Source organism: Gossypium arboreum, chromosome 12 (genome assembly GCF_025698485.1).
Source record: "Gossypium arboreum isolate Shixiya-1 chromosome 12, ASM2569848v2, whole genome shotgun sequence".
NCBI lineage: Eukaryota > Viridiplantae > Streptophyta > Magnoliopsida > Malvales > Malvaceae > Gossypium > Gossypium arboreum.
This window is the reverse complement of record NC_069081.1, coordinates 119,632,594-119,655,416: the sequence shown is the minus strand read 5'-3', so window position 1 is coordinate 119,655,416 and position 22,823 is coordinate 119,632,594. Positions and strand designations below refer to the sequence as shown.

At 31.2% G+C, this 22,823-nt stretch overlaps 3 protein-coding genes across 4 annotated transcripts; 1 reads left to right on the top strand and 2 right to left on the bottom strand.

The window, feature by feature from the left end:
• The first annotated feature begins 5 nt into the window (after positions 1 to 5).
• LOC108476876 (serine/threonine-protein kinase STY13-like) lies at positions 6 to 4,088 on the top strand. Its single transcript, XM_017779236.2, has 6 exons — positions 6 to 692; positions 1,059 to 1,180; positions 1,963 to 2,159; positions 2,809 to 2,983; positions 3,091 to 3,225; positions 3,690 to 4,088. Exons 1-6 carry the CDS (start codon positions 323 to 325, stop codon positions 3,894 to 3,896), a joined length of 1,206 nt encoding a protein of 401 aa, XP_017634725.1. The 5' UTR covers positions 6 to 322; the 3' UTR covers positions 3,897 to 4,088.
• A 5,290-nt stretch (positions 4,089 to 9,378) lies between these two features.
• On the bottom strand, positions 9,379 to 11,867 carry LOC108477370 (protein DELETION OF SUV3 SUPPRESSOR 1(I)-like). 2 transcript variants are annotated; one of them, XM_017779893.2, is made up of 3 exons: positions 11,715 to 11,867; positions 11,474 to 11,577; positions 9,379 to 9,696 (listed from the first exon to the last, which is right to left on the bottom strand). In XM_017779893.2, the coding sequence occupies exons 2-3, from the start codon at positions 11,565 to 11,567 to the stop codon at positions 9,557 to 9,559; spliced, it is 234 nt and encodes a 77-aa protein (XP_017635382.1). In that variant the 5' UTR covers positions 11,568 to 11,577; positions 11,715 to 11,867; the 3' UTR covers positions 9,379 to 9,556. The 2 variants fall into 2 exon arrangements, with proteins under 2 accessions (XP_017635382.1, XP_017635383.1); XM_017779894.2 differs by having other exon boundaries at positions 11,719 to 11,850.
• A 2,361-nt stretch (positions 11,868 to 14,228) lies between these two features.
• On the bottom strand, positions 14,229 to 16,543 carry LOC108478954 (U-box domain-containing protein 19-like). The gene has a single exon (XM_017781406.2). It carries the CDS (start codon positions 16,458 to 16,460, stop codon positions 14,418 to 14,420), a length of 2,043 nt encoding a protein of 680 aa, XP_017636895.1. The 5' UTR covers positions 16,461 to 16,543; the 3' UTR covers positions 14,229 to 14,417.
• Between the last annotated feature and the right edge of the window lie 6,280 nt (positions 16,544 to 22,823).

Here is a 22,823-nt window from a genome sequence, read left to right as displayed (position 1 = left end):
ATATATTAATACAGAAGGAATTAAAAAAAGAAAGAAAGAAAACAATGGAGGAGGAAATTGAAACATTGAAGGAGTAAGTAAGAAGAGGAGACCAAAGTGGGTCAGTTAGCCACGTTGTGTTGAGGCAATTCCATGTGCCCACATGGATCATTGCTTTTGGTTTTGTAAGAGAAACTCAACAAAACTCTGTGTTTCTCTTCTTCTTCAACTAAAAAGCAAAGTCTCTGGTTTTTTTTTTTTTTTTCAATCACTTATCAACCAGAACTCTCTCTTTCCTTCCCTTTTTTCCCACTGATCATTACGTGTTTGTGTTTTTGTCTCAATGAGTAATATGAAGGAAAACAGTGATGGGTTCGTTAGAGCAGATCAAATTGATCTCAAAAGCTTAGATGAACAGCTCGAGAAGCATCTTAACAGGGTTTGGAGCAGTGAAAACAACACTAAGAAAGATGACGGTGGTGGTGATGGTGATGGTGATGGTGATGGTGATGATCATGGTGGTGGTCATGATGATAATAATGATGGGAAGCTCAAGCTTGCTGATAATAGCACTAACATAGCTACAACTTTCACCAAAAGGGAAAGACTAGAATGGGAGATCGACCCTTCAAAACTCATCATCAAAACCGTCATTGCTCGTGGTACTTTTGGCACCGTTCATCGTGGCATCTATGACGATCTCGATGTTGCTGGTCAGATTATTCTTTTAAATGTCTAAATTGCAAAATAATCGCTTTTTCTTTAGCATTGTTTTTCTTTGATCCTTCTTAGTTCATTGGCTTCAATGTTGCTATGATTTTTATGGTTTAATCGTTTAGATCCTCATCCATGGTGATTACTAATTTTCAAATGTAGTCTTATGGAATCCGTGACCCTTAATTTGACTTTCATGTGATCTTAGCTTTTAGTTATTACATCATAGCAGTAAACAATGAAAGAATAGAACTATACTGTTAAATGGACATCAGAGATAAGTATGTAATTCCAACCAACATAAGATCTATTGGTTTTGATACACAGGCTTGTTTGTTTTATTACAATGGGTTTTTCATGTTCAGTGAAGCTGCTTGACTGGGGTGAGGAAGGTCACAGGACAGATGCCGAGATCGCCGCATTAAGGGCAGCTTTTTCACAAGAAGTTGCTGTCTGGCATAAACTTGACCATCCCAATGTTACTAAGGTGACTTTTTTGCTTAAACTTGTTTGCTTAAGATCTTGGCAAAAAATGTTATGGAGTAATCTGTATTAGGAGTCGGATTGTATTTTGATCTATTTACTTAAAAAATAAGTAAATTAGTCACTGTATATTAGATCAAAGAGCAAATTGTTCTTTTTGTGAAACTTTTATCCATTTTTATTGTTAAAAATTGATCTTTGTACGTCAGCATGAGATATATGTGGCATGCCTCGTGTCATTGTCTGGTTATTTTATTAGCCACGCCAATTTTTACAAGTACAAATGGATGAAATTTTAACAGAAATAATTAATTTGTTCTTTGTTCTAACGTATAGGGACTAATGTGTCCATTTATACATGAGCCGCCATTGTACTTTTACCTTAAGATATGGTTGCATATGATATTGACAAGGATAAATATCAAATTATACATGAACTTTGATTTACGGTGCAATGTCATATATAAAATTTGATTTGATTCAATTTTCGCAAATCACTAATAATATTATTGAACTAGTATCATTTTACGTTGATATATTGCATATACAAATAATTATATTAATCAAATCTGAAAATAAATATATGTATTCATTTCTTTAAATGTGTACAATTGAATAAAAATCAAAATTTCATATATACAGATGAATCACATTCAAGTTTTATGTGTATAATTACATCTAATCAAAGTTCATGTATAAATTTGATACTTATAAATATATTAGTAGTCTTTGGCCTTAGAATGATATTTGATAGGTACAAATTATATTCTGGTTTATGATTTCCAGTTTATAGGGGCAACAATGGGTTCATCAGGGCTACAAATACAAACAGAGAACGGTCAAATAGGGCTGCCAAATAGTGTGTGTTGCGTTGTCGTGGAATATCTTCCCGGCGGTGCTTTGAAAAGTTTTCTTATAAAGAACAGGAGAAGGAAATTAGCTTTCAAAGTGGTTGTTCAACTTGCCCTTGATCTTGCAAGAGGGTAATTTAATATATATATATATATATACCATTTTCTATTTTTAGTTCTTTTATTTTACTAGTCAAGCATATAATATAGTATGCATTAGGTAAAAGTTTTATTGTGGGTTGAGTTTTAGTTCGATTCGTATGGACATTGTTGCTAATATAGGGGGACGTGGGTTTTAGTGCATTGAAGCGTATTATCTTCCTATTTATAGATTGGGGAGGGACTAATATGATCAGAACTTATAATGAGATTATTTAAAAAAATATATTTTATGAACTCTTTTACTAGGAGTTAAATTGTATTTTGTATTTTTATTAAAAAAATGAGCAAATTAGTCCTTATATGTTAGATCAAAGAGCAAGCTAGTTCATTATGTTAAATTTTCATCCAATTCTATTATTAAAAACTGGTCTAGATGATGAAATAACTTGACAATTACAGGTAGTGTGCCACATGTATGTTATTCTGACATGTTGGGACTAGTTTTTAACAATAAGAATAGATTGAAATTTTAACAGAAAAATCAGTTTATTTTTTGATTTAACGTGCATTAATTAATTTATTCATTCTTTTAAATAAATGAAGTAAAATACAATACACCTCCTAGTTCACAATAATTTTCTCGGGCTTTAGACTTAAAAAGGGGTTCCATTATTTGTAGGTTGAGTTACCTTCATTCACAAAAGATTGTCCATAGAGATGTAAAGACAGAGAACATGTTGTTAGACAAGACACGTACCGTAAAAATTGCTGATTTCGGGGTTGCACGTGTTGAGGCTTCGAATCCTAATGACATGACCGGAGAGACCGGAACCCTTGGTTACATGGCTCCTGAGGTATGGATGTTATTGTTACTTAAGTTTTATCATTTTTATACAAGACATGAAAAGGAAAATGAAAGTGAATGATTGTGAGTTACTCATTGAATGGGAGGGTTTTTCAGGTTCTCAATGGCAATCCTTATAACCGGAAATGCGATGTGTACAGTTTCGGGATCTGTTTGTGGGAGATATATTGTTGTGACATGCCATATCCCGACCTTAGTTTCTCCGAAGTGACCTCGGCTGTAGTTCGTCAAGTATGTCAGTTTTCCTTTCTTTCCCTCCGTATAATAGAGCATTATTGAGTCATGCTTGTATCTTACTTAATAGAGTAAAAGTATGTTGGAGGTTTGTGTACGTAAAAGTTAAATTATATTTTATCTTATTTATTAAAAAATAGATAAATTAGTTTTTTTACATTAAATTAAAGAATAAATTAGTCATTTTATTAAAAATTTTACTCATTTTTACTGTTAAAAATTAGGCTTTGTATGTCAGCATGAAGTATACACGACATGTCATGTGTTACTGTATAATTATTTTACCAACCATTCTAGTTTTTAATAGAATAAAAATTAATTTGCTCTTTAATCTAATGCATAAGGATTAATTTGTCCATTTTTAAATAGATGAGGCAAAATTCAATTTGATTGCTAGTACAGAAGCCACCATAATACTTTTACCTACATAATTGCTAATTATCCTTACATGAAAACCGCAGAATTTGAGACCGGAAATACCAAGATGTTGCCCTAGTTCTCTTGCAAACGTAATGAAACGATGTTGGGATGCAAACGCGGACAAGCGACCTGAAATGGACGAGGTAGTTTCGATGATGGAAGCCATAGACACATCTAAAGGTGGAGGTATGATTCCTGTTGATCAACAGCAGAGCTGTCTTTGCTTCAGAAGGTATAGAGGGCCTTAAAAAGAAGTATTTCCCAAATGCATATAAAAAAGAAAAGACGGTTGCTTAAAGGTTAGACAAGTCTAATTTGTATTATAATGAAAACAAAACATGACAATTCAATCCAAGCTTGTTTAATGATTGTAAAGCTTTTTACTTTGTTTCTTTTAATGGAATATCATATATATATATATATATATACACTTTTTTTAATTTGCCAGTCTGGATGTGGACTGCCTCCTATACTCTCTATGATTGCTCTATATTCACTATACCAAGACATTATTAAAGTTGATCTAGAAAATTCTTTAGAGTCAAAAATTAAATTATATATTTTATGATAATAAAAATAATGTAATTTTATAATTTTAATATTTTATATATTTAGAATTTGTAAAAATTAAATTAAAATTTTATTATTTTTGAGAGTTAAAATATAATTTTATTATTATTAATTTAAAATTTTATAAATTATAAAAAATTTAAATAAAAAAATTCGAGCCGGCAGGGCTTCTTGAATGAATCCAAGTTTATTTTATGCACCTCATTACTTGCGATTTGGTGCAATAGGCTACAAGTGCTAGTATGGTACCCCAAATGAAGGGATGGTTGATTACTATATATGAAATATTTAGGCATTAGTGGTAAAGTTATTTTGTGTAATAGTTGTTAGGCGTCAATCCAAGATTTCAGTTAGAGTAAGTAAATATATATTGTATTTACGTTACAAGGAAATTTTCTCCAACTCTCTGTTGTTTCCTTTCTTCAACATCTTTGGAGATTTCGAAAATTTGGTTTGCAAAATAAATTGATTCAGAAGTGATGTGGGATGGTGCATTATTTTCTTTTGAAAAAGCTGGGTGAATCGAAATAAATCATTTCAAACATTTTCCAAAAGAAAATATGGAGACTAAGGTAGATGATATATAATACCAGCTCTTAATTAAGAGATATTGTTAACCCTAATACATCACTCTAATCCTGAAATTACAGGTATTTGTTGCTATTTTTTTTTTTTTATGGCTAGTCATTGCATAAAATCGGATGGCTTATATTTTTGTTAATCTTTTTTGAGTTTTGATGGGTCTTTTTAATATTTTCTTTGGGCATTCTGATTAATATAAATTAACTTCAACTTTCATATCTATTTAACCATTATACTTTTGTTTTCATGTTGAGTAATTTTTATAATTTGTTTTAATTTAATCCATTTAATAATTTTAACATATTCAAATGTTTACTCACAATACATAACCAAAGAGAGATGACATGCACTGGCTACGACATCTAAAAGTGCATTGATTTGAAACATCTTCCCCAAATATCTATGAGAGGACTAAAGCAGTACAAAAGATTGCATATCCACCAAAATAATTATGTTCCCCATTAAACAGTAAAAACAATCATCATATCAAATCTAATAATTAAGTATGCTAAAATGGCAAATATATATAAACCCTTGATTAAGTTAATATTATGACACTAATTTATTTAAAAATTATTAAATTATCTTTACATACTTGAAATAAGCTATATTTTTAAAATGATATTTTTATCAAATTAATTTTATAGCCTGAATTAAATACTAAATGCAGATTCGATATAAATAAAGTGATTGTTGTTAGCTGAACTTATTGTTTTTTACATTCTGATATCTGCTACACTTCAAGTGAAGAGCACTAATAATAAATATTTATCAGATAATAGTTGTTAAACAATATATATAATGAAGCTTATAATGTGGCGAAGGATAAGGTTATGTAATCTGTTTTCTTCTCCAGGGAGTTCAGAATCATTGCACAACAAATCTAATTATGGTGGTATCCTAATTAAACAAGTAAAGCTTAACCAAAACCGTAAACCCTAAGCATGGTATCATGAGGTCCTGGCTGAAACCTAAAGCTCAATTTAGTTAAGATCGGCTTTAAAAGAAAACATTTAGCAGAGAGAGAAGGAGAGAGTGAAATCAGCATTAATCGCTACTAAATATATGTATTAGTATGGAAGCCACTTTGTAGTATAGTCCCAAGTGACAAGCTATAGTGAGTAGTTACTAGTGACTCATAGTCTCATACAACTAAGAGTAAGTCTGATGCTATTTAGCCAACCATCAGCATGATTAAGCTACATATATCAGTACATCACTGGCTACTAAGTCTATAAATACATAAATAATCTCCAGCTCGATAGTCGATTGGTACTCCTCTAGAATTCCATGATGTCATTAGTCAGCTACGCCGCAGGTGCAACATCAGCTCCATCGTCATCATCGTCATCATCCCCATCATTTTCCATGTAAATAAATAGACGACTCGCAACTTGGTGGTTGGTGATGTGTAGCTTGGAAAGGCTTGTTGCAGGTTTCATGCTATTGACTATCACCATTGGAGTTGTTGGGTAATCGTCCCCTACAACTAGAAGAAACTGAATCCAGGGAATTAAGAGAGGTTGTTGAGTAATGAAAAGAAACCACGTACTCCCCTATTTATAACCGATAAAAGTAGTTTTAAATTGGCGTTACGAATATCATTTCAATAAAAGTAGTTCTAAATTGCGTTACGAATTTTGTTGCGAACGCAGTTGTGGTGTTAGAACTCTAAATGAAGTAAAGCAAGGAAAGGGAGAGTGACATTGTAGCAACTTGTGGTATTTACAGACATTCTTCTTATTTGGCAATTTGCGGTCCCATGCATGAGCCATTCTCATGTAGGGTTGTTGCTCACTCGTGGAAACATTAGGTGTACACACTTTTGAGCTACATTACCACATGCAGCTCATATCTACTTGGAAAACATTGCATTTCTTTTATGAACACTTGACTCTTGAGTACGAGATAGAGGCAGCAATTTTTTAAACCATTGATTCTTTTGGATTTACCCCCGTTTTAGGGTAAGTAATTCATAGAGCCAAGCCATGAATACAAATCAATATCAGAAACATCAATATATGTGTGTTGCCAACAGCAGGCTCGGATTCATATTCTAATCACTGCATGAAAAATAGCTTCTGAAATTGTTCATTAAAAAAAACTAATTCACAATGAAAAATATATACTTCAATTTTGACCACTACATTTTTGGCAGAGCATAAATAAAAAATATATATATGAACATCACGAAATATCTATGAGAGGGACTAAAGCAGTAAAAGATAGGCATATCAACTACAACAAAGAGTCAAAACAGAAGTAAGATAATAAAATCAGATGCAATCAAATTTGGGTTAATTCACTTGAAATAAATTATATTCTTGTAAGAATATTTTTGTTTTTTATATTTTAATAAAAACTATGTTGAGTTTTAAACAATGTTTTCTTTTATCACTTCAACAAAATTTTATTTTGATGTTTTTATACATTTTGTTGTTATTACACAAAATGTTTTATCCACTTTGTTTGTATATATATTGATAATATTGTTGGTTGAGTTGGTATTATAAGTCAACTCGATACCAACTCAATAAAATGACAATACTATAATAACAAATTAGAATGCATTTAACATTCTTAAAGTAGTTTATTTACCTATTTAAATTTTCTTTTATATACAATTTAATCTTACGTTTTATTATTTATTTTGTATTATTTTGTATTATTACACATCTATGCGGGTTTAGTACCAATAAAGGCTCATATCCGAAATTATTTACGGAAATGGGCCGTTTTTAAAAATAATAATAGGTATGGACTGAAAACCCAAAAACGCACTAACGTGGATGCGTTTTCTGGGGATATCCCAGAAAAGCGCTTCCACATCAGCGCTTTTTTCCTTGTGCCAGGCAAAAGCACTCTAATGTGGAAGCACTTTTGGCCGTGTAATCCTCAGTGGGTTATTTGCTAATTAGGACATTTTTTTTTCCTTGTGTTACGTAAAAGCGCTCTGACATGGAAGTGTTTTTGGCCGTGTAATCCCCAATGGGTTATTTGTTAATTAGGGTCTAAGTTTAGGGTTTGGGGGTTTGATTAGGGTTTTGGAAAATTTAAACTAGGGTATTAGGTTTTTAATTGTTTAGGGTTTAATTTTTTTAATTGCTAAGTATTGTTCTGGAAAAAATAATTTTGACAATATGGGTTCCGAAAAAATAAATTTGATGTAATGTGTGCTGAAAAAATTATTTGCTGGGCCATTGTCAGCTATTATAAAAAATTATAAAAAATATTAATTAAATTATAAAAATTAAATAAAAAATTAAATAATATTAAAAAAATGAAATTAACCCTTACCATTTGCATTTGGTCGACGGAGATATGTTTATAATCGAGATGAATTAATTGTCGGGCCATTGCTAACACGATCAAATTTCTTAGAAATTATAAAAAATAATAATAATTTAGACAAAAATAAAAAAAATTATAGAGCTTTTTGAGAAATTTAAGGAGAAATTTGGAAGAATAATAAAATTTGGTGTGAAAAATGGGTTGGGGGTTTATACTTTTTTTTCTTGACTGTTAGAGGCCCAACGATCATTTTTAAATGGCCGTTGGAGGTGACAGTTGGGGAAAACACGGCCAAAAAGCGTCCTCGTCAGTGCTTTTTAGTAAAACACTTCCACGTCAACGTGCTTTTGCCTGTCACAAGGAAAAAAAAGTTGACGTGTAAGCGCTTTTTTGGGATATCCCCTGAAAATGCGTCCACGTTAGCGCGTTTTTAGGTTATCGGTCTATACTCGTTATTATTTTTGAAAACAACCCATTTTCGCAAATAATTTCAGAAATAGGTCTTTATTGATACTAAACCCCACCTATGCTCTAACTAGTTTCCACTAGGCTGCATAAGAAAAATCGAAAACCAACCCGAAACGAAATGTTTTGATGATTAATGAAATGCAAATTTAAAAACCATGATTATTTGAAACTGAAATTAATTCTATTTTTTATTTTATTTATAAATAATTTTAATTTTTCTAGTATAAAAATAAAATTTTATATTTAAAATAATGTTAATAATTTAAAAGTTCTTAAAAATTATTATATTTTACAAATATTGATGAAAAAGATTTTAAAATTTTGCTAAATAATATTTAATGCCATAAAACAAAAATTCATTTTCTCAATATAAGTCTAAAATCTAAAACAAAAAATTAATATGAAAAACCGATAACCAAATTATAATGAACAATGGCGGATCTTGGCATTCAATTTTGGGGGGCTAACTAAAATTTTTAAAAACTGAGGGTTTTGGTGAAGTTTTTTAAAAGTTTTGGTAGGTTTAATTAAATGTTTAAAAACATTTAGAGGCTTTATGAAAATTTACAAAATGAAAATTTGAAGTGCCTAATTGAATTTTTTTAAAACTTTTCAAAGGTTTTTAATAATAAATTTCAAAAATTTTGGAGGACCTATATAACAAGAACTTTTAAAAACTTTGGGGACCAAGGTCACCTTAGGCCCTAACGAGGATTCGTCTCTGATAATGGACGGTTAAAAAATCCCGAACCAATATCGACCCTAGTTTTCACACAACTAGTATATATAAAAAAAGAAAAAGCAAAACATGTGCACAGCTTAAACAAGGCAAACACCCACACAATCTATATTTCAGATAACCATAAAGACCAGTTTCTGCACACTGTTTCTATCAAACATCCCAATCATAAAGAGTTAAAGCTCAAACATCAGTTTTGCAAGAAACCAAAATAAATTCAAACGAGGAAGCAAGACAATAGAGAAGCACAACTCTGGTTCAGTTCTTGGTGTTATTCTCGAGTTCCTTCCTCAGTTGCAGTGAGAAGTCATCACTGACATCATCGTCATCCCATTCATCTTCCCACTGCTGTGTTACTTCCTTTCCTTCTTCCTTTCCTTCTTCCTTGTCATCCCACTCTGTTCGGATTGCAGTTTTATACTCTCAGATATGGTATCAAATACTAGAGAGAGAAAAAAGGAAAGTATAATATGAATTTATTTAGGGTTAAATCACTATTTGGGGGCATGAACTTGGTACCTATGCCCACATTGGGGCTTGAACTTTTTTTGGGTCCAAGTTAGGCTCTGGATTTAGTAATTGTTTCCATATTAGGGCTGAATTAAGCTGTTATTACCAGACTGGGGCTTCAACTTTTCTTTGTCCAAATTAGTTCCTGAACTTGACAATTGTTCTCATACTGGGGGCCTGAACTTGACAAAAAAAAGTTCAAGCCCCAATGTGGAAACAGTTGTCAAGTTCAAGGACTAACTTGAACCACAAAAAAGTTTAGGCCCCAATGTGAGAGTAGTTGCCAAATTTAGGTCCCAAAAAGTGATTTAACCCTATTAAAAAAGAACAAACAATAATATACTGGCATCATATCTTAATCCTTGGATAAGTCTAACCAAAGTATACGATGTTAATTAAAACTATATGTAAACTTAAGAAGCAGAAACAATACGGGTGCAACAAATACAGGTACAACATGACATGACAATGAAACTTTTTATACCATGATATACAACAAAAATGTTTAATCGATACTCTTCAAACAAGTATTAACATGCAAATTACTTTTTCAAGTTTTGAAATCAATTATGAATTTAAGAACTTGAACATTAAAAGTACATCAGGACCAAAAAGTGTGAACTCAAAAGCCCAAAGGACCCATCTCTCAAAATTATTCAACAAGAAAATTGCCATCTGTCTTCTTTCTCTCGCACTCCTAGTCTATGTAATATATTTAGGTTGATATTTTGCTTTTAATTATCACTCTTTATAACATTTAACTCTTCAAATCAGGACGGATTTCATCTCATGGAATATACTTATCAATAGCTAATTCTGAAATCAAGCTCATGGAGGACAAGACGGCTGTAAGGTGACATCTCAAATATGGTGAATTTGAAAAGACTGCCATAGTCATATAGATGATAATAGGCCATCCTAGCTTGAGGCATGGAGCTGCCGTCCGAAACTTATTAGTCTAAATTGTGGCACAAAAAAAGAGTCATTATAATTTACTCACTATAATTAAACACCGGTTTGTTGCTAGGATAGTTATCGAGATACAGATTAGCTACAAGAGTAGGCAATCAACTCGAGGCCTGCAAAGCGTTTCTAATAAATCAAGAATCGGTTCTATTTGTGAAGGATCAAGGCATGATTTTGCACAAGATTTCAAACCAGATTTTGCATAATATGGCCATCAAGGTCAAAATCAGGGAGATTAATTGCATTTACAAACAGTTCAACAGTAGATATTTGCCCCTTAGTAACCAGTAAATGAACTCAGGCAACTTATACGTCTCAGATACCTAAAGAAACAAACTCTATGAGACATATTAACACATGAACACCTTTGCAACGAAATCACAACCAGCAACCAGTCATCGATAACACTAGTTTCATATCATCACATTTTTCAAATGCACATTTGTAACAAAAGCAATGACCTAATGGATACCAACAAGTATTACTGCTCAAAAAAATTCCCAGAACAGCAAAAAATCTATAAAACGAACCCCTAAATATAAGTTTATAGCCCAACATTAACAAAAATAGAAAGAAAACAGAAAGATCAAACGGATCGACATCAATTTTTTCGTGATACCCAATTACTTAACAAATGCCTAAATTAAACCCTAGAATCACGGAAATTCCCTTAAAAAATAAATGATAAATAGAAATTACCTCCGTTGATTTCAAATTCTTCAAATTCATCGTCATCTTCAAACAAATCCATATTTATGTCTTCATTTTGAGGCTTTGGTTGTTCAGTCGCCATTTCTTCTTAGCTGAAATAAAATATAATAATGATAATCATAAACAGCAACTCTCGAAAGTACCGAAAATAGAGAATCGAAATAGAAGAACATTGAAGGCTGTAAATTAGAGATCTAAATTTGAAAAGAGATAAACAAAGAATACTTACTAACTTGCGAGTTAGGATTCTAAAGACCAGAGAGACTTTGAAGAAGAAATTTTCTGCCAAGGTTTTTAATCTGTTTCAATTAATTATTTTTAGTGCTACCCGCGTTTAATAGTTTGTCCGTTTAATAATAATTATTTTAAGATTAAAGAAAAACAATTATATTTTGAAAGAGATATAAAGGATTTCTTTTTTAAGTTTTTAGGTTTAATTACAATTTTCATTTCTCTATTTTACAAAATTGAAAATTTAGCTTAATTATTTTAATTTGTCAAAATTAATTTTGTATTTTTTTAAAATTGAAAAATTAATCCATTTGTTGGTAAATTGAACTAATAATTTTGTTAATTTATTGCATGTAAACACTATTGAGCTGTTGGTTTTTTGTTAATTTTATGCGTATAATTTATTGAATTGTTGATTTTCAAATTCAAAACTTAATATGCTCTTACAATACTATCATGTTTTCAATTTTCAATTTTCAATAGTGCAAGGAATACATAGAATCGGGAGTAGAGAACTTCACCTTTTGGATACATTAAAGTTAACACAGATGAGGCAAAGAATCTGAGCTTGAGGTTGGCTTTAACAGTAGTAACGATGAGAGATGGTCACGGCACTTGACTCGGTAGAGTTGAGAGAAAACATTGAAAAATGCAATGTTACGCAAGTTGAACATTGGAATATATGATAATCTCATATTGACTTGAAATGCAAAGAGGAAGAAAATTGTAATTGAAACAAATTGTGTTCTAATTGTTGGGGCCATTATGGATATATCATGTGTAGTTTCATATAGGTATTTATTTGGTCTTACGAATTCAAATTGTGTAGATGAGATTGGCATGTGATCATACAACAAATTCCAAGGAAGGCTAATTTGTCATGCATGAATTCGCTAGTTCAATGAAGAATCTTCTTTATAGTCCTAAAGTGTTCTAGAAAATTCCAAATCTATTGATGGAACAATTATATATAAATGCTAAGCATGCGATTACTTGTGCTGCAAATAATCTGTAATTAATTTACTTTTTTCTACCAAAAGAAAACGTTAAAGAATTAATTTTTAATTTTTTAGAGAGATGAATTTTAAATTTAGAGCAATTATTTATTAAAATTAAATGCTTTAAATGCTTTTAGATATACCCAAGGCTGAAAATTTATTAAAAGAAGAACAATGTGTGAAAGGAGGGTAAATTTCAAGTATATATAAAATTATTTTTAACTTTCATGTTTGTATTTATATGATTATTTCTATTCTCAAATAGTCATTGTAAATATGCTTATTTTTGTTCATTTACCTGTTATGAAATAGATTAACTATTTATTAATTAGTTAATTAACTAATTATTTGAAAATCTTTAAGTAAATAAAAAAGAAATAAGGAATTAAGAAAAGATACCTAACTAACAAAGAAAGAAATTTCATTCAAGTCTCTTGACACACAAAATCTTAATTATTTTGTGAGAAAATAAAATAAAATAAAATAAAGAACACACAGATTTTTACGTGAAAACCCTTTCGGGAAAAAACCACGGGTAGAGGAGAAAAAAATTCACTATGTCGACTTCGAATAATAAACCTCATCATACGAGGTCAAAGAATCATAAACCTCATCAACTGTGAGAGACTCGAGACTATATAAAATTGTGTCTCTAAAGGTTAAATAAGACGGGAGCAACGAACAAAGTAGAATCAACCCTAGATCTTCCTTATCATACTGAACCTCCATGGCCTCCAAGTTTGAGAGAATTTATTTAAACACTGTTAAGTGTTCGTGTACAGACGCACCTTCCTCCAAACGATGACCATAAAGACGCTGCTTCATATGCAACTTGTTTGTTAGAGTTTTCGACAAGCATATTTGTTCTAGCCTCTTCCACAATGCAGTGGCGATTTTCTCTTTCATCACATCCTGTAAAATTTTATTGGACAAATGTAGATGTAATTGTGTTAACACCTTTCAACCCTTACGCTTCTTCTCTTCATCTGTTAATGTCGAAGACATCTTATCTATCTCTAGCAGAGCATCCTCCAGATCTATCTGCACAAGGACTGCTTGAATCTTAATCTGCCACAACGCAAATCTGGTGTTGCGATCCAACAGCAGAATTTCATACTTTAAAGACGCCATTACCGTGATCAAGATGAGCAACTTGGAAGCTCTGATACAAATTTGTGAAAAATAAAATAAAATAAAATAAAATAAAATAAAAAACACACAGATTTTTATGTGGAAACCCTTTTAGAAAAAAAAATCACGGACAAAGGAGAAGAAAATTCACTATGTCGAATTCGAATAATTACTAGAGGAATAGACTATGTCTATTTATAGGCTTCTAAAGCCACATTCTAGTAAGAATAAAATACATTATTCTAATAAAATATAAAATAGATGGAGTTTAATAAGATTTAAAAACTTTATTCTAAAATAATATAAAAGAAGTGTAATTTTATATGAATTTTATTTTATTTTATTTTACCACAATATTATTTATTTAAATAAATATTCGGTCATTTAATTCTAACATATTTAATTTTATTTGATAGAAAAGAATTATGATAAAAATAATTCAATTCAGAGTAAAAGTAAAGTATATGATTGTGCAGCCATTAGCTCCTACAAAAACTGAGCTAATGTCTCGAAATTCAAATCTTAATTAAGTATATATATATATTTACATGCAGCAAATAAATTTTACTATACTACCAAACATGAACTGATTGTTCATTCGTACATGCTTGACACCCTTGTCCAGACGAGCTTGTTTCATGGAATTTATGAAGCATCTTTACCAACGACCGAGCCTTTTTACTTGCCAGAGCCGTACCGTCCGTCGTAACCGAGTACAACGAGCTCATCACCGAAGTATCCTTAGCCAATACGGCAACGGCCTCGTCACCGCCATTATTGCAACAAGACAAGAAGATTGAAACACAATGCTCTTTCCCCGCTTGAGATGTTGTAGATTGCAAGATCCGGGTTATTAAAGGAAACGAGGAGGCCTGGAGGATCGCTAACGTTCCGTCGAGACACTCGACTAACGTTGCCAAAAGCGCTAACGAATCCACAATGAGCTCGTCTTTATTCGAAGACGCTATAATATGGAGGAGCAACGGGATAGTACCAGCATCAATGACCCTTTGACGGTTCCCATGGTATAAAGCGAGACCAAATAGTGCTACCACTCCATTTTTTTTCCCACATGGGGTACCTTCTTTAATAAGATCAACAAGTGCAGGGATTGTTTCATCAATTTCACCGATTAATCTTCTATATCCCTTCACTGAAGAAAGATAAAATATAGTCGCAGCAGCTATTTGTTTTGCTTCTAAACTTATTCCCCTTTTAAGAACAGCAACAATTGATCTCAATCCACCATTTTCAACCACTATTTTCTTCCCATTTGCATGCTTTGAAAGCTTCAAAAGAGCTGCAATTGCATTCTCTTGTATAGACTTATTAAAAGAATACAACAAGTTCAAAAGTGGTGGGATTGTTCCAGCTTCAATCAGACAAGACCTGTTAAAAATATTTGCTTTTGCAAGCAAACGAATCTCGTAAGCTGCCTTGTTTTTTTGCTCACTCGTTCCAAAAACCAGGTTCCTCACTACTATCCTCGACAGAAACTTCATTGCCTCGGCGGCTGCCGGACTTCCAGGAAGGATCGTCCTCGTTATGTCCCGAGATTTCTTCCCTGTTTTGGCTAGAGACAACCCATTGTCGGCACAGAATTGATGGATCAGCTTACGGAGATTTGTGTTTGGAACCAATTCAGTATTGGTTAGTTTCTCCCCTGTTTTGGGACAAATTGTATGCCCTGCTTTTAACCATTTTTGTATTGAAGACCGATCATACGTTTGTCCTGTTGAGACCGTGACAGGATCGATCATTAATTCTAATGATATCGGACAACGAAAATCTTCAGGATTTAAACAACTGAGAACCTCCATATTACATCGTACGTCAGTTTGGTCGGCGTTTTGGTAATCTAATGTATCGAAAATCCTTACCCGACAGTAACACATGAAACCCAGCAAACTACTTAGAAACGGCACTTCCCTGTCTTCACTTTCAACACATTGTTCTTCCAAGAACTTGATTTCCTTATTGCAATCGCTCCATGTTTTGATCTCGAGATAATCAAGAACCCATTTCAGGACTTGAAATTCTGGTTCTATTCCTTTCTCGAACCGGTCCAAAACCGAAAGAACTCGTCTCATAGCTCGTTCATCGTTGGGGTCGATTTCGATTCTCGCCTTCCGTGCTTGTTTCGCTACCAACTCCACCAATTCCTTCACTTCGCCGCAAATATCCATCGAATTCAACGGCAAAATGTCTAAGGCGGTGGCCACAGTTCTAATAAGCACGCGGAATTGAGTGACGACCATCTCTGACTTCATTAAAATCCATAGCCTTGCTCCTTCTCGTGAACAATCCTCCAATAAGAACCGGATTTTTTGGAAAGTAAGATGGAGCTCGGAGAAACAAAGAACGGCCGTCTCGGGAAGAATTAAACCCCGATCGTGAATCTCCTCGAAAAACACAAGTAAAATCCCGATTTTTCGAATTGCCTCCCGGGAATTTCTTCTTTGGCTAGCGAAGAATTTCGATTGGTAATTACCGATATTTTGAGAAAGAACTATTAAGGAACCGAGAAGGGTCGCCGGAGATACTGCTTCGCAAGGATGAACTGCCGGAAAAGAAAAAATCCGGCGATCAACTTCACTGAATTTCTTTTGTATCATTTGCGTAAAAATTTAAAACAACAGAGTACTCTGCTCCTTACGTGCATATAAAATCCAAAAGCTTTTTTTGTTTGGTTAAGCTGAGTGAGGAGTTTCAGTTAAATCCAATGGAAATATAACGAGAATATCTTGGAGGACACGTGGCCGAATATGGTGCATTACATGGCTGCATACTGCTTACGAGTTGACTGTGAAACGACAGGTTGGGTTCGATTTGGAGTCCACGTATTTAAGACACGTGTTTGGGACACGTGGAGCTTTGAGGATGGACAAGTGATTGCTTCTCCGAAACTGCTAAAAAGTAGAGTACTAACTCCAGAAAATAAATTCACTTTGAAAACTAAAAGGGTTAATGTCACAAAACACACTCAAACTATCTGCTAGATTTTAAATTCATCACCTAACTTTAATTTTTTATAATTGAATCCTGAAAATATTGATATTGTATCAATCAAGTCCTTATTTGAGCCTAGTGTTAAATGTTGGTTTTAAATCTAGCATAAAGCATATTTAAAACATATAGATCAAATCAAGGGTGCAACCTAGGGGCCTTGGCCCCCTTGGTTAATTGAAAAATTTTCCCTTGATCCCTCTCAAACACTAAATTATTTTATTTAATCCCTTTAGTTCTTAATTGAAATTATTTTTTTTGTTTTTGGCCCCTCCAAAAAAATGCAATCTAATCCTTTCTAACTATGTCTTAAATTTTTTAGCTTTTGCCCTCAAAAAATTTATAATTTCATCCCAACCCTCCTAAGTAATTTTTTTTTATTTCACCCTTAGTTAAATTATAAACACGTGTATATCTATCATATGAATAGCTTGGATTCAATATGTTAAATAACGTCATTAAAATTTAAGAGGATTATTTCTCTTCTTTTTTAGCAAGTCAATTCTAAATTGTCGATACAATAGGTACAAATGTATTTTTAATTTAATCCATATATTTGAAATATGTTTAATGCCATATTTGAGCTTCAAACTGATGACATTCTGATACTTTAAAGATTCAATAATGTTTTAAAATTTAAGAACTAATTTAGAATATAGGCCATAGTTTGATGACATAAAGTGGAATAAACCTAAAATTGACCGATTCATTAGATTTTCGGATCGTATTTAAAACTGGGTCAGCTATCTGCCCAATGACATTTTGTGGGGCCCTCAAGTTGCCGACCGAAGACAGCTAGCCAATGAAAATAAGGCGCATGTTACCCTAGAAACCGGGTATGTCAGAATATTCAAAACAAAAGGCTTTACGAGCGTGTAGTTGCCGCTGAATGAAGGAAAGTTAATAATTAATATAAGATTTTATAATAACATAAAAATCATGATTAGCATAAGACAAAAAGCAGAACAATGTAAAATAATATTGTTTCAATAAGCTTTAAACTATATGTCAATCTCAATAGTGTGTAAAACCAAAATCCATAATCACAAAATGTACCTTCCATTTTCAGACAGATCGGTCAACTGTTATAGTATATGGATAAATAATGGATTAATGTAATAGCAGTATGTTTCATACAGCTATACATGAAAGTAAAATGTCCATTTGTCGGTAGTTAAACGTAAATATGCGCTCTGTGCAGTAACAAATAGGGTTAATTATTTATTGGGATAAATATTAATTTTATATATAAATTTTGATTTAATGTGTAATTTGATATATGAATATTTTGATTTAGTATAATTATTTAGGTGAAATTTTGATATTAATTAAATTGTACACATTTAAAGAAACAAGTATATATATTTATTTTTATATTGAATTAATATAATTATTTGTGTATATAATCATCAACGGAAAATAGTATTAATTAAATAATATTGTTAATGATTTGTGAAAATTAAATTTCATATATAGTTGTGTATTCATCCTTATATTATTTGGTATCTATGTTTAGCTTCAATGTTTAATTTAATATCTAAAGTTTTTTATCTAAACTTGGTATTTGATTTTGGCTTTAATATTCACTTTGCTATCTAAACTTTTTAATGTGATGCTTAAGTGTTTTTGTACCTATGCTTATTATAAAGTACACATGTCAAATATTTATTAGGTTACAAGAAACCGTTTGGTCCGATACCAAATTGAACATTAAGGTCAAATTTAATTATCAATTTAGGGCAAAAACTTAACTAACAATTTGAACATTAAAACCAAACCCAAATATCAAAATATTATATTAACTTTAAAGAAATATGATATGTACAATAGATATGGAAAGTGATAATAAAATTTATTTGAAAAAAGCATATTGAATTTGTAAACAGATAGTAACAAATTAAAATCTAATTAAGCTAACAAATATTATTTTTAAAATTTAGTTTTACTAAATTTTAAATAATATTATGTACTTTTCTCTAATTAAAATTTTAATATCGATAATTATTGAATTTAGAAAATTACATGTAGAATTTGACTCAAATCAAGTTAAATTTACGTGGCACTTCCCACCACAGAATTTACGGTCCCTTCCCAATTATATAATGACATTTGAACAATTTTTTTCATGTCATTGACACATAATTTTGGTATTTTTTTAGCCTGGAATCAGAACCTAGAATCTTGTATCCTTAACCCTAAATATCGAACTCTAAATACTAAATCTTAAACCCCAAACACTAAGCATCGAATCCCGAACCATGAACATGAATCTTAAACTCGAAACTATAAGCCCTAAGCTTTAAGCCTAAAATTTCATAGGTTAGGGTTTAGAATTCGAGTTTAAAATTAAAAAAAATTATTAAAATTATGTATCAATGACATAAAAAATTTATTAAAATATTATTAAATAATTAAAAGAGGTCTGAATAATATAGTGGGAAGGATCTATAAAATAATTTTTCTCTTTGACTTGACTTGATATGGTAATTCGGGGTTTATTGATAAATTTTTGGATAAAATTTAGAATTTAAGCTAAGTAAAAGTGAAATGAATGGTAGGTATTTCAAAAAGGTAATGATATCGCAAACATGACGTAATGAAAATGAAATAAGATAAAAGTATATAATTTACATTACGTGCATGTTTTAAAATTATTAGTGGTATTAAAATATGGTGGGTTATGATATTTTCTCCAATAACTCTTCTACAAGTTTCCAATTTTGGGGACGACAAAACCATGAAAATAAAGAATATCATTATCAAAGTCCAATAGCAGTGTGAACTTGTACTAATAATTGAACCATATCTGAATTATAAAAAATATATTTAAAAAATGTCAGTTGAGAAGTCCTTATCCCATGCACATATTCATGTTATATCAGATTTTTTTCTCTCTTTTTTTCCTTCTTTTTTGACCAATGGTATATTAGAATCAGATAGCAATCCTGCAAAGCAACAGCTTAGAATATTCTTATTTAATTTTTAAATATATATATATATATATTTTTTTGGCCAAAATATAAGTTGATTAAAAACTAAGTGGTGGAAGGGAATTTAATTAAGCAAGTCAGGCATAAACGTGGACCAATCATCTACTGACTAATATCACGCGTATATTATGTCTTTATCTCATTGATTTACGTTTAATTAATCGTTAAAACAAAAACTCAATTAATTAATAAGATATTATTAGGTTAATTAGAATTTTGCATGAAAAATCGTTGAGGGATGGGACCTTTGGGGGTTGAGTCAGGAGCGAACGTGTCAAAACCTAACAAGCATTAACCTTTCTATTTGTTTGAATTACGTAGAGATAATATTTATATTTTTTAATTTAAATTTTATTATTTTCAGTTAAATTTAACCTTTAATCTTTTAAAAAGAGTTTAATTGTTTTTAAATAGAAATACCAACTAAAATAAATTATTAAATTATTATTTATTTTAAAATTGTAACTCGCATAACAATTTATATATTTTTATGTATTTTTTAATTTTTTATTTTTAAATATTTTTATAAGTTTTAGATTATTTATTGATTGACAAATAAGATAAATGGTATTATGTCATAATTGAGTGTATATATATTGAATGCCTCGAAAGTTGTTATGCTAGCATCGTTTTCATTAAAAAATCTGATTTGATGTTTTTTTAAAAAGTTAATGGTCCTGCAAAAAGAATAAGAGTGAAATTGATAAAAAAAAATATAAATATTAAGTGTTAAATATGGTAGGATGTAATTATGAATTCTATAGTTTCCTTCGTGCCAATTCATTGAGATCATTGATTGACTATGGGGCGTTTAGATTTGTCAAAAAGAAAAAGATTTTAAGAATATCTATGATCAAACAATATATATGTATATATTGAATATTTATTTGAATAGTATAACCGTATAAGTGACGAATGCTCATTTTCTATTAAATATATTTACAAAATTTAAGGGCTTTAGATATTTAATACACAATACATGAATGTACATTATAACAGTCATGTACATTCATAGTTCATGAGTGTTTGAATTAATTAATAATTATATTATTTCATTATTGGTGCATTAGTTCATTTAATCGAATTGGATCTCATGAGCTCATAGCTCAAAATACAAAACAAAGCTTATAATTTAGGTTATCTTTTTCTTTTTTGGCCATGGAAACGATTTCTCATTCCCATACAATTGATTTTAAACATGTTAATATTTCATGTTGAATTACACATATTAGAGTGCAAAATTCAATAATATTTTAACCATAAAATAAATATATCATATATTTAATTTAAGCTTGCTGTGAGTTCCTTGGTGATTCCTCTAGTGATCTGGAAATTATCTCAAAGGGATTGTTTACCTTTGTTTGAGAAGGTTAAAGTGAGAATTTTTAACTGGTCTGCTAAGTACTCGAGTTATGCTAGCAGAATTCAACTTAATTAATATTGTTTTTAATATTCAGAATTACTGGTGTAAACACTTTCTCTTGCCTAAATCTGTCCTTAATTATATTCCAGATCCTTTTGGAAGGCGCAAGATGTTGCTGCTATTGGAGCTAAGATTAATTGGAGTCATATTTGCTCTCTTAAAGCTAAAGGGGGTCTAGTTATGAGGGATTTGGAATACTGGAACAAAGCTTATTAGAAACATTTCTACTGGAGAGGGTTCTATTTGGATTGCTTGGTTGCAAGCATATCTTCTGAGAGGTTGTAAAATTTGGCAAGTTTCTCCATGTAGCAATGCGAATTGGAGTTAGAGGAAACTTTGGAAGCTGTCAACTTGCAGATTTTTAATGGCAGAATACTCTTTCAGTCACTAAAATCTGGTTTGAAATTAGAGTGCAAAAGGCAAGAGTGGTCTAGCATAGATTAATTTGGTCTCGTATGCATATCCCTAAACACTCTTTAGTTACTTGGATGACTATTTTGAATAGTCTTCCAACTAAAGACAAGCTTATCAATAGGGGTCAAAAGGTTGATGCTAAATGTATTCTTTGTTGCAGGGGCCATCTCTTTTTTGACAATGTGTTTTCTAAGAAAGTTTGGTGCGAAGTGCTCAGATTATGCAAGATTGACAAGAGTTATTTTAAATTGGCAGCAAGATTTGTTTTGGGCATATATCAAACTGAAGGATAAATCTCTTATCACTTTGATTTGGAGGGAGAGCAACAAGAGGTATTGAGGGGCAATAAAGATACTGTACATACGCAGCTTTGTTTTGATTGGGGTATATTGGACAATTGTATAGGGCATATGTTGATTAATCATTTGGTTTTTGGATAATAAAATTCAACATTTATCCCCCCAAAAAAATCAAACCCAATGTTTTTTAGTGATTAGGAAATAGAATAATATAAAAGTATGTATGTCTGATTGTAAAAGGCCTTATCCCTAAGATTTTTGGAAAACCTTGTAAAATTGAGAATGTACCAACTTGGCATCAGCATAAATGGTGGAACGATGTCGTTTGAGCTCAGCCCATCGTTTGGTTCATTTGATTTGAGACGTTTTTTGTGAGTCATGAGAACCGGAAATGGCAGATGATAATGGTAGTAAAAATGCTTCCTCTTGAACTTGGGTTTGCTACAATTGGGCTGATGGACAAGGGCAGCAGCCAGTGGCTTTGGCCCAACTCTATGAAATTATAAAATTACACTTTAATTTTCTCAAAAAAGTTATTGTTTATTTTTGGTAAGTTTAGTAGTGGCTAAGGTCATGGCTTTGCAAGGAGGTTGATTTTTTAATCTAATTGCCTCACTCTTATTTCTCGCATCTTGATTTCTCTAGAAATTCAGAAACTTGAGTTGTTCACATTATCATTTTTATTTTCGTTTTAAAGATTATTTTCTTTTAAAATTTATTATTATCATCATTTTTAACCACCTTCTCTTCAAAATTTAAATTTAAATTTTTCCTTCAACTCATTAGATATTTGATTTGTTCTTGTTCTCCTTTATTCATCAACTTGCCAATTGAATCACAAAATCC